This window comes from Gambusia affinis, linkage group LG22, assembly GCF_019740435.1.
Source record: "Gambusia affinis linkage group LG22, SWU_Gaff_1.0, whole genome shotgun sequence".
NCBI lineage: Eukaryota > Metazoa > Chordata > Actinopteri > Cyprinodontiformes > Poeciliidae > Gambusia > Gambusia affinis.
The window spans coordinates 12,700,867-12,713,728 of NC_057889.1; the positions used below are offsets into that span (position 1 = coordinate 12,700,867).

The window sequence follows — 12,862 nt, forward strand, 5'->3', positions numbered from 1 at the left end:
GGGTGGGTGGAGGTTTCCCCTCACAAAATTCCACTTCCTGCTCTTTTGAAGTTGCACATCTACATGTGAAAATAAACAACTGCTCTTGCACATATGGAGCACATGCATACAATTAAAACAGACACAAGCCTTGCTCACTTTACAGGGTCACACAGGTGACACGGGGAGAAGTTTTCCTTGTGCATAAGAAAAATGTTTCTGGGGCATTTCAAAACACCAACTGCATGAAAGAGAACTTCATAGGATATGGAACATATTTCCATATATAAGTGTTTATAGCTTTAAACTCAAGTTGTGCTGTAAAAATCATAATTGAGCAAACGAAAAGCATAAGGCAGGATGAAAGATATGTCCATTTTATTTAAATGTTTTTGGGATTATTTTGAAGTCTCATATAGGACGATCAATGAAAACATACAATGATTTTGTACGCCATGCGCTGCAACGAGGCAGAGGTGTGATTTTTCACACCTACATTCATCTGAGCACTTGTTTCCCTTTGAACAGTTCTGAAACGGTATCTGGTCAAATCTGTGCTGTAGACGTGGCCACAGTGTACGGGGAAAGCCATATCAATGAATCAGTAGTAGGAGAAGAAGGATTCCTGAAAAACAATAATGCGCTGATGAACTGGATTAAACAGATGGAACAACAGATTGCTAGAAGAATGAGCGGATCAGTGGCATATTCCAGTGTATTGTTTAACTTGTAGAAATGTTTCTAAGCTGGTTGTTTACGTGTCACACCTACTATTTTATTTTCCTATGAATTTTAAAGAATTTTTTTTAGGTATTTTTATCAACAGAATCAAGTGAAAGCAGAAGAAAATGCAAATCTGTCTACAACAGCATGTAAATGTGAACATGCGTTTATCCTGTTGCACTAGCAGAAAACAAAGCTACTGTGCTTGCTGTGGGTGAGGGGTAAAGTCTGTCTAAAGAGCTGGCACTGGATATGAGATAATGTTTTACATAATTTGCTAGGGGCAGCAGGCATTATGGGAAGTCTTTGACAAGAACTCACCCAAAGGAAAATGCAAAACAAGCTCTACTGGTAGTCGGGTTCTGGCAACTATTCATTGAAGGAAAAAAAATGAGGCTCTCAAGGTCATAAGTAATAAAGTTAAACATGTAATCATTCCTATGTAGTTTGAAAAAAATACTCGTAAGCCTTAAACATTTTTATATTTTGTGAAGACTTCACCAAAACGGTGAGGAATAAAATTGTGTAGAAGTTTAAAGCATTAGTTGTAAAACAATACTGCAAACTTTGAAAATTAATAGGAGATCTGGGTGTACGGCTATACATTGAAAGAAGATTAAACTTTTGCAAATCTACCAAAAGATAGCTGCCCGCCAAAACCGAATGGCCAGCCAAGTGGCGTAAACTAGAAAAGTAGCCATAGTATCTCAGAAGGACCTGCAGAGAGCAACAGTTCAGGGAGGACACTCTGTTAGTAGATAGAAATCTTGGTTATGGTCTCCACAGTGGCTGATGTCTTTGAAAGAGTTGCAAGAAGAAAGTCAAGTAGTATTCAGAGTTTGATACAGATAATTTATGGATATATTTGAAAACAGTGGACTACTTTCCTTTCATTTCCTGTTTTTGAGCTGGATTGCTGGTCTGTCATCTAAAATCCTGACACAGTACATTGTAGTTTGTGGTAATAACATGACAGAATGTGACAAAATTTTGAGGTTATGATCACTTTTGGAAGGCACTGTAAACAATTAATGTTATGATATTTGTATGCGTTATGTTTTTGCAAAAAGCTATTTGCCCTAAAAATAGAGGGGATAATGTAAGCTGCTGAGAACTAATAAACATCTAAGCTATGATTATTCTTTCATCAACAGTTATCAGACCAAAAGTTTATTTTTTTAACCTCACAACTACACACAATCACATCTACCAGAGCCTTTTTTCAGTGCTCTATTTCATATACACATACAGGTTAGCAGACTCTATGGCATAAACACAATCAACAATGAGTATGTTTTGCTGTCCTAGCTCTGGATTTGAAAGCTAGATGGGATGATATCTCCGGAGCCAAGGAGCTGTCATTAAAATCATTCAAATGAGCCAACCTGTGCACACAAGGCTTTGCAAAGTGGTCAGCCATTATAATGCCTGCCATCAACCTGTCCAATCGCGCCCATGCAAATGTCCCAGGCTGAACCTTCAATGGGTCTGAGGACTTCCTGTTTGACCTACTATGGCAATTTGCATAGCCTCGTTCTCTTGTCTCAATTTGGTTTCAGATAACTATGTGCAGTTTGAAAATATTACCCTCGAGGGAAAAGTAGTATTTTATGAATATGGGGGTTTGTTCAAATTTATAGAGATAGTCACAGGAGTCAATTAAAAACAGGATTAAAAGTTGATAACAGTGGGATTTAACAGATTTTGACCTTGCTGAACCACTTTCTCAAACCCACTTTATTTTATATGTAGGGAATCTTGCACTGCGATCTCACATAGCTGCTATGTAATAAGGAATTTGAATGGAATAGAAATACCACCTCCTCGAGGCACAGGTGGCAATGCATGTGCACACAGGTGTGCATAGGAATCGAAACCTAGAATTAATTGCATCTAGGCAACAGTGATGCATTTCGTCATGGATCAGTGATGGTAATCGTTGGAAATAAAAATCTGAGCCAAACCTTTACAGAGCAACTTTGGATTAGTAAGCACATTTTATGCTTTTAATTTGTCAGTAATAACTTGGTGTGATAATTTGACTGAGTTTATTATGAGTACAGTGTTTGTTGCACGTAAAAGTGAGACTTTCTATCCATGGCAACATGTACAAGTGCATGTGTGTACCCCATTGTCAGCCCCCTATTATAATAGTTTATCCTGGGACAATAGGCTGTTCTGGGGTGATGGTAATTACAAGTGACCAGGACAATACGGTCGCGTATGGAGGAACTAATACAATGAGAAGACACATTTATACAAATAAAGCATTAAGCCCCCTCCTTCCTGCAATAAATGCTTGAGTAAGGACAGTTCTGGCACATGGAGAATTTAAAAACAACACAAAAATAATCAGAACAAAAAACGAGCCTTCTTACTCGTCCTCTTGAGAACAGCTGCAGAAAAACAGGCTGAACTTGCTCCGTATTGTTATATGGGTCATAAGCAATATTTGAGAAAGAAGAACTCAAAAGGAAAATGTAGGAATAGCTCGGCGAACATGAAAGCGCCAGAGCTATGAATTACACGAGCAATAAATTTCCACAAATAGTTTTAGTGCTACTGGATTTCTTTAACTTTGTTTGTGTAGGCGGGCTTTGTCGCGGGATGATAAGACAAGGTTTTGTTGCGAGTTTTATCACAGGAAAACATCTGCAACACCAGCGGGGGCACTCCGCTGAGCAGGTGGCTGAACGCTGGAAGTACTCTCAACTTAATTTTCCTGGAGTGCAAACCAAACCTATTCTTGTTGGTCCAAATACTTCCCTTTCCCTCTTGTTTTTTTTTTTTTTACGGGAAAAGAAGAAGCAAGTAAATTCACACAAAAAAGTTTAGCGCTGATGATAAGACAGAGAGCGCCTGAAACAAGGATGTAGAGTAGTGAGCACTTCAGTAATACTTTGTAAATGTGAAAATATCTACTTTTCATGCATGAAAACTACAAGTTAAACCACAAAATGTAACTGTGAAGATATATATCTTCAATAATAGAGAAATAACATTTTCAAAACAATAAAATTAGATGTCTGTTGTGTATTTAAAGTCGGTCGGAAAATAGTCTGACTGCAAGTGAAGTATACATCATTGCGAACATGCGCAGTGGAGCGAAAGCGCCGAGGAGCGCCAAATTGACCGGGATGAGAAAGGGAGGGGTGGAGCCCCCCTGCGAGTCCGCAGCAGTTTAAATTAATGTCAGCCTGCCTGATCGCAGTGAGAACAAACACGGCGTAGATAGCGAAAGTACTCGCTCGGCGCAACCTGCTGCAAGCCGCTGGCTACACTTTACCATGACTCGGCGGCCGAAAAACAGGTAAAAAGCAGATAAACTATTATAAACTCTCGTTTCTTCTCACAATTTTCCTTGTTATATGCAAGTTGTTCTCCTCCATTTATTGCTGTTATTTCTGTGTGAAACCAGAGCGTTTAAAGCGGCATCTTTTCTACAGCGCTCACATGGCTTTTTAAAAAGCTAATTATCTGCTTTTTGTGCGACTTGTGTGTGAAAGCCTCTGTGTTTTCTTGGCATTTGTTGATGGTGAGGTTGTCGCGCTCGCGCCAATGACAGGTGGTGGTCATCTGGCATGTGCGCTCCTCACTGCTGTCAGTGACACACACACACGCTCGCGAGTTAACGCCACGCTGTGAGCGAGATGGTGCGTGGACACCGGTGGAGCTGCGCTGAATAATCGCCTAATACACTTAATTAAAACAGCCTGCTTGTCAATATGTCAATGTTTAAACGGCAAAGCCCCTTTCGGATCTCATGTTGAATAAAAAAAAAAAGTTTTGAAGCAGTCATTGTTAAGCGCCTCGCGGTCTGCTGACCAGTGCCCAGCGGTTTTACGAAAACTGTTACTTTTGTTTTCTATGTTTGTTTTTTTCTGTAAATCACATTGGTATCTACACAAGATGGCATTTCTAAACCCGGCTTGATTCAGTTTGCAAGTGTTGTGCAGCATCTCTGAATGTGAGGAGCGCACTCTGCAATTTAGGAAACTGCACTTTCACAGCGTCCTCTGCAGTACCTGCGCTACGTTTTCCACGTATTACCCGTATTCTATTTTCAGATAAATAATTCACCGTAAATTGAACTGAATAGTTGTATACAGTTTTCCCACATATTTATGCTAATTAACGTATATTACACTTGCACATAGAGAGTTTTTGTTCTGTTTTACAAAGTTCTTAAGTTTAGAATATTAACGTGAAAGCTGCATAGTTTAATTAAATAAACGGAATTGCAAAGATTGATATTTTATTTTATTTTTGTTTGTTTTTTTACACAAACTTTAGTCAGCTTTGCTTATTCTATTGTTCTATTCTAGGTATATTATGCAATGCTCTTTAATGAAACAGAAGTTTGTATTTATTGCTTCAAACAAACAAAATCATAAACTGGAGTTAATCTTTAGGGTTAATTTGTGTACTTCTTAATAATGTTAATGCTGTTGATCATTCAGTCACACCTTATATATTATGAAAAAAAGAAGTGGAATGAGGAAGATAATGCACAATAAATATTCCCCTCTCTCTCTCTCTCTCTCTCTCACACACACAGTGGTATGTCTGTTCACCTGTTGCTCTGTTCCAAGCACCCTACCTGACTTCCACGTTAACACTGTTCATCAATCTGATTGGCTAACCAGTTCCTTGTGAGTGTGTGTGTGTGTGGGTGTGTGTGTGTGTGTGTGTGTGTGTGCGTGTGCATGCGTGCAAGACTGTGATGTACAATGCCACGCAGGTCTGAACATGTTGGGGTCACAAAATGATGATCACACATGCCAATCCCAGTATCTGTGGAAACCAAAAACACTGGAACCTGTTCATCCTTCTCTGCTTCTCATTCCCTCCCTTTTTCCCTCCCTCCCTTCAGCTTGCTGTTCTTACCTCTTTCTTTTTTTCTTTCTTTGCTTGTGAGTGTCTTGGCTCAAAGCCTGCACCCAAACCTTCAAGAATGACTGGTTCTCTGTTTTTGACACCTGTTGAATACAGACTGGGTTTTCCTTTTTCTTTTTATTAAATCTCCAACATGATGATTAGAGAGAGGCATGTTCATTCTTCCAGTATTTGCCTAATCTAATTTCTTACAATGATGCTTTTTACACTGATTAAACCGGGTTAAAAAAATATTTTTGTGTGTGTGTGTGTGTACATTCACAGTGTTTACAGTAGCGAGGAAGATGAGGAGGAGACAGATGTGTACGAACATGACTATGACGGGACTCTTGCCAAAGTAGGGAAACGCCACCTCGGAAAAACGCGCTGGACTCGAGAAGAGGTATGCAAAAAAAGTTTAAAATTCCTATCTTTAGGCAAACTAGTGTCTTATTATTGCAGTGATAATCATATTTTGTCTTTTATTCAGGATGAGAAGTTGAAGAAACTGGTTGAACTTCACGGATCAGAAGATTGGAAACTAATTGCAAGTCTATTAGCTGTAAGTTATAAATTGGGATGGAGGGCGATAAAACATTTAAAGAAAATACATCTAATTAAGAAGGGTCAGCATGGATCGATCCTAACCTTGACTAAAAATACTATTACAGTTACTACAGTGATTTTCACCTAACTGGTTATCAGTTATCAGCCCCATGTGGGGGAGAGGGCATGCTGCATTACTATGTCCTCAACACATCCAAGGAAAATCCAGTCATGCCAACGCTCTCCCATTTATCTACCGTAATTCAAGGGCTTTAATTAGATCAATTAAAGCTTTTATTGTTAAAAGTCTGAATGATTTTTGACTTATTTTAGTTGAGTCTTGGTAAAACAAGTTTTTTTTTAACACTTGGCTTGATTTGATTAATGTGAAAGTTACCCTATTGCAACAGCAAAATGATGTTGGTGTTGTCTCTCCAAATTCCCAGAATCGTACAGATGTGCAGTGCCAACACCGATGGCAGAAGGTTCTCAACCCAGAACTGATTAAGGGACCTTGGACCAAAGAAGAGGATCAGAGGGTAAGAAAAACACCACATTTTATGAGCTGTATTTAGCATTAAGGTCCATTTGATGTGAACAGTTTTTACTCACAGGAAACGCGGTGTAAGAATCAAAAACAATTACTTTATGTTCCTGAGTGATTATAGCAAGAACTCTGAAGCAATTCAGCCATCTGCTGTTGCACATTTGAAAGGTGTTATTACACAACATATCACTTGGTTGGTCTTAATCAGTGGCATGTATGCATTGAGCTAATTCAAAGGAGTTATATTTCCACCCACATGCTGTCACTGTGATGATTAGCAGACAAGCTAAAGTTCCACTGGAAAATCCCTCACTGCTCACCAGCAGGTGCTCCCAGTCCACTGGTTAAATAGAAACCATGAATTATGTGCAAATTTCAAAGAGTTAAAGTAATTTCTATTTTTTTGTGTTTTCTCCCTCCCTCTGCCTATCATATCTTTACCTTTACTTCTCCCTCTGTTCCCTGCGGTTACTCCATCCTTCCCCTTCCCCTTCCCTCTTCCCCATCCTCTACTACTGACTTCCTTTTCACGTTGTTCCTCCTCCTCTTGTTGGCTTTGCACTTTTTGTTTCTCCCTTAAACACCAAAGGTGATCGAGCTGGTCCAGAAGTACGGAGCCAAGCGCTGGTCGGTGATCGCCAAGCACCTGAAGGGACGCATCGGCAAGCAGTGCCGCGAGCGCTGGCACAACCACCTGAATCCAGAGGTCAAGAAGACCTCGTGGACCGAGGAGGAGGACAGAATCATCTACCAAGCCCACGAGAAGCTGGGAAACCGCTGGGCAGAAATCGCCAAGCTGCTTCCTGGCAGGTGAGGCGGGGAACGAAGAAGGCTTTGGGGGAGTGGAAGGAAAAAGAGAAGCTGGATGAATCACGGAGCCCTTGCTGGTTAGCTGCGCAACGCTGCGGTTAGGAGGCCGAAATAGGACTCTTGAGAAGGCAAAGCAAAATGAGAAATAGGCATTGACTGTAGAGTAGGTTGACTTTTGTGTAGAAAGGAATATCAACAGATAAAGAGATAGCTCGAAGATTATTGTAATTGCTGTGTTCTGATAACTTTATCAACTACATGCATGGGCTTGTGTGTTTGACTGAGACTTTGTTTATCTGTCAGCCCGCATGTGTCTGTGTTGATAATATGTGTGGAGCACAACTTTCGGACACGGGTCTCAGTAGGTCATGGGTGTGTTAAGTAAAACATTTAATCCATGTTTTCCTTACAACCTGCAGGACTGACAACGCCATAAAGAACCACTGGAACTCCACCATGCGGCGAAAGGTTGAACAAGAGGGCTACCTTCAGAGCACATCGAAGAACAGCAACTCCTCACTGTCCATGAACCACAACTACATCAAGACCACCAATCATGTCATGAGCTTCCCCCACCACTCACCGACCCACGCACAGCTGCCTCCTTTGACCTACAACTACATATCTGAAACACACAGAGTAAGTAAACTTCAAATTTTGGAGCAAATACAAAATGGCCCAAAAAAATAAAAAAAAAGGGATGTCCCAAAATAAAATAATAACGTAACGTCTATCCTTGATTCAACAGCTGTCATTCCCAATGGCTCTGCATTTAAACATCCTGAACATCCCCCAGCACGGGACCGCTGCTATACAAGTAAGATCTTTAAACAACCATTGATAACAATTTTCATTAATATCTTTAAGCAACATGTCAGTCATATGGTGGTCATTTTCTCATTGAGTTGCCTGTATAAGATAAAAACTACGGTTTTATATAAGGATAAAAAAAATATTTAATCTTTGAAGTTGTTTTAAGCGTCTGATTAATCTAAATCTGTAAAAAGTTTGCCTTAATAGCTGTAAAGTGTAAGAGTCGTCTTTCAGCCAGTCGACTGGCAGTGCCCAGCAACACAGCTGTTCTAATCTGTGGTCCATAATGCCGGAGAAAACACGAGTTGCTCCAGAACATTTGCAGGAATCTCATTAGAAGGACATTAAGGTGTAAAATTCAGCCGTTTTGAAACTTTAACTCCTTTAAACCAGCCCATGTTTATCTGCAAGTCCTCTTGCAGTTTACTTCAATTTGATTCAATTAATTTCATTTATAAAACACCTATTTTATCGGAGGTCATCTACACTCCTTCCCCCTTTCCTGTCAGCCTACTTTCGAATAAGGGACACTGGAGCCCACAAAAAGACCCCCTGGTGGGGAAAAAGAAAAAAAATAGTGCTATATTGTCTAATAGTATGAAAAACTGCTTTAATAGCATGTTTTTTGTTGTTCTTCTGATTAAAATGTGAAGAAACTAATATCAAATTAACCCCCTGCTGCTGTGTATGTCTCATAAAAAAAACATTTGCAGCACTTCATCGGTGTCCGATGCATATCTGTCACATTTCCACATTAGCAAAAGACCTAACTTACACATGCCACCAGCTTGTTCACCTGCTATCACTTCAGTTTGGGAAGCAAATACAGGAATGTTCTAACTTGTTCCTCCAATGCCAACTTCTTTCTAGAGACACTATGGTGATGAGGATCCTGAGAAAGAGCAGAGAGTAAAAGAGATCGAACGGCTGCTCATGGCAACAGAGAATGAGTTGAAAATCCAGCCTTCCCTATCAGTAAGTCAAGACGTCTGTCTGGGTGTGAAATTGTGACAGTACGATTTATGCGTGTGTTTTTTTGACCCTGTCTTTGAGGACAGTGGTCGGACGTGTGTATTTGCATGAATAAGGAGGAGGAAACATCTGGGGGGTCTGTTTCTGCAAAAGTGATGAAACAGGACCTTATCACCATTTCTCTACTGTGTGTGTGACCCCTTGTGCAACTTTCTTCTGCTCAACACTTCTGTTGCCTTCTAATTTAAAGTTCCCTTTCTTCTCTTTTTTTTCTTATTTGTTAAGCGCTTATTCACATTTGATTTCCATGCCTTTTTATACCTCATCATCACATTTTTTATGTTTTTTTTCCACTTCTCCAGATGAATTTGAGTTTTCCGTCTTGGGCCACCCAGAGTTCTTTGACCGGCAGTTCGGATGGTGCTGCCATGTCTTTATCACACTTCCAGACAGCTGCCCCGACATTGCCTCTTGACCAGAGCTGCCTACCTGAAGAAAGTGCCTCAGCAACACGGGCCAGCAGCACCGCCAGCAGCCATCACAGCAGCCCGACATTCACAAACGCAATGCCCGACTTCATGGAATCCGTCATTGATTCTGTAAGTTTCTGCACCACGATTAAAGAAGCATACAGTACATGTTCCTGCATGGAACTGTTTCCATAAGAAAGGCAAGGCGTGACAATTTGCTGTGAAGATTTTCTTAGTCTTGGGTCTTGACCCATATTTCACTGCCCTGTTTCCTGAGCCTCCCCTTAGAGGGCGAAGGCGCTACCAGTCGCTTCTTGGATCTGAAAACAGGCAGGGTTATCTGCTCAACTCCAAAGTCCTTACCAGTCAGAAATCTTCCCTTTTCTCCCTCGCAGGTAGTTAAAAAAGTTCAAAGTGATCAGAATCCATCTAATCACCAACCTGTCTTCCCACAACAGCACAAATCATTTAGATCTAGTGTTTCTCACCTTGATCCACCTCCAATAGTGTCACTACTCTTTTTTTTTTCCTTAGATATCATTTTTTTAATCCAAGTTCTTTCCACCCTCAAGGACAAACAGTTTTAAAACTGTTTTCTCTCATCTGTTTCACAGTTTCTCAGCCAATCTATGAGTCCAGATCACTCCGATGATAATCTACGGATGAATATGGCTGTAGACACCAAACCTCTTATTGACCACTCTATTAGGCCACAGAAAGAAAATGAAATGTAAGTACAGTTGAACTTCAATAATTTTGATGTACAAATTTGACCATGTGTCTCTTTTCAAGCACTGTTTATGTTTTCCTTCTCAGATTCCGAACTCCAAACATTCGTCGATCGATCCTGGAGTCGAACCCTCGTACACCCACTCCTTTCAGATCAACTTTGGGCCTTCATGGATCTCTCAAACTACAGGTGAGGGAAAAGAAAACCAGAGTGTGAATTCTTGTCACTTTAAGTACTTTTGCACAAGCTTGTTTGGAACAAAAAGATTTATTGACATAGTGGTGTTTTTATTGTAGAGTCCAACTTTGGAGCAGCAGATGGTTGAGTCTATCAAACAAGAACCCATGGAGTGTGCCATTGACCACCCTCCACTTAAGAAGATAAAACAAGAGGTACTTTCCACACATCCTGATGACGTACACCCCTACAACAACAACAAAAAATAAACAAACTAAAGGCAAATGTAGAAGGTTAAGTGTACATGTTTTGAAAACTTGTTATTGGTGTTATTTTGATTGTTTCCTGTTATCTTTAATGCAAATATGTGTAGACAGTTTGCATGAAGTCTGTTTTCCTGCTTGCAAGCATTTGTGATCAGCACGTTTGTTGCATTGTTTTGTGGTTGCATGATCATATGCGCTGTATGACATGGATGTGTTTTGGTGCTAAGGTGGAGTCCCCGTGTGAAAGCAGCCCCTGCATGCAGTGGGAGGGACAAGAACTCAACACACAGCTTTTCTCCCCCAACGCCTCTGCACAGGAAGTACCTGTAAGTCCACATGTGAGTTTACAACACTGAAACCTTGCAACTTTGGTTTCTCAAATGTTATTTGTAACCTCAAAAGAATTTTAATACTGATTTTGTTTCTTAAATTTTTGTCAGGATCTACTTACTAGCTCATTACTAAGTGAGGATGGACACAAGCCCTACCATCTTCCTCACAGAGACATGAACAGCCCACTACAGGTTTGTAAATTAAGCTCATCTAGTAAATAAATGACACTTTCTTAAATAAAATAGAGAATTTATTATGCACAAAAACTGTTTAGGTACAACCATGCAATAATAAAAATCATCTCCGCGTTACTGGCTGCACTCTGAAAAATGTTTTCTAATGTGTTGCTCCTTAACGTTTAAGTTTATAAACACATTGAGTAACATTATCTACTAAAGTGCTTTTATGAAAATTGGAAAGATGGGGACAATTCTTTGTATTTGAGTTGGATAACAGAACTGCTGTCAAAGCACCTGCAGAATATTTCTACTTTTATATGTTGAAGTGTTCAGAATAAAATTTTGAATCTGTCAAGACCGATGAGAAAAACGAACATTGGTATTGCTGAGAAAAAGCCTGATCGGTGCATGTCTAACATGTGGCCTACAAAATATCATTTTTTTTAACCCCTGATTTTGTAAATTTGATTATTTGTGACAAATAAGGGGCATATCAAGTTTTATTAAGCAGTCTCTTCTAAACATTTCACGCTTGAACCACAACAGAATAATGTCTGAAAACTATTCTATTATAACTTCTGTATGCACACATTTAACTCATTCATAATAAATAACGTAAGCACAAAAATATGAATATGAGTACATATAAAGATACTCATCAATGCCATTTTTTCCTTTTCTTCCACAGCAGCAGCTCAGTTCTTGGGAACCAGCAACCTGTGGGAAGACAGAGGAACACATTCTGGCCTCTGAGCAGAACCACAAGTACATCAACACTTACCCCACGAGGACACTGGTGATGTAGACAATGGAGAGAGGCACCATACAAATGGGGAAAGAACTGCTGATCTGTAAACGTCAACACTCCCTGCGCTGGACTCAGCGTCGCAGGTTTTTAAAAATATTTGTTGTGGTACAACAGTTGGGAGAGGCTTTTATGCCATTTGTGTTCTTACACTCAAACTTGTTGGATTTCAACCAACCAAAGACTAAACTTGTTTTTTTGTTTTTTTTACCCTTTAAGTAGAATTTGAGTTTTGTTTTTTATATATATATATATATATATATATATATATATATATATATATATATATATATATATATATATATATATATATATATATATATAATTGTCCATCTTTTTTTTGTCTGCTTTATGTTTTTATAACTGTTGTATTATAAATGGGAAAAGGTTTGCATTGGGCTGTATTATTGGTTACAAATTTTGATATTAATATAAAGAACAAGTTAATTTATTTGTTTGTTTGTTCCTGTTTGTTTTTTTTTTTTGTTCCGGATTATGACTATGTAATTGTTTTACAATCCACCAATTGAGCAGTGTTGTAATTTTAAGTATTTAAGCCCTGTTAGCATTATCATACATCCAAAAGGCATAATACGAATTTCCCAACTGACCTCTGAATTTTACTCTTGAAATTCTT

General features: G+C 39.3%; 1 protein-coding gene across 2 annotated transcripts; it reads left to right on the plus strand.

The window, feature by feature from the left end:
- The first annotated feature begins 3,840 nt into the window (after positions 1 to 3,840).
- myb (v-myb avian myeloblastosis viral oncogene homolog) lies at positions 3,841 to 12,249 on the plus strand. 2 transcript variants are annotated; one of them, XM_044106956.1, is made up of 15 exons: positions 3,841 to 4,012; positions 5,863 to 5,980; positions 6,068 to 6,139; positions 6,570 to 6,662; positions 7,260 to 7,480; positions 7,900 to 8,119; positions 8,229 to 8,297; positions 9,164 to 9,268; positions 9,628 to 9,864; positions 10,350 to 10,465; positions 10,552 to 10,654; positions 10,762 to 10,857; positions 11,136 to 11,246; positions 11,349 to 11,432; positions 12,109 to 12,249. In XM_044106956.1, exons 1-15 carry the CDS (start codon positions 3,990 to 3,992, stop codon positions 12,223 to 12,225), a joined length of 1,785 nt encoding a protein of 594 aa, XP_043962891.1. In that variant the 5' UTR covers positions 3,841 to 3,989; the 3' UTR covers positions 12,226 to 12,249. The 2 variants fall into 2 exon arrangements, with proteins under 2 accessions (XP_043962891.1, XP_043962892.1); XM_044106957.1 differs by having other exon boundaries at positions 3,842 to 4,012; positions 11,136 to 11,234.
- The last annotated feature ends 613 nt before the right edge of the window (positions 12,250 to 12,862 follow it).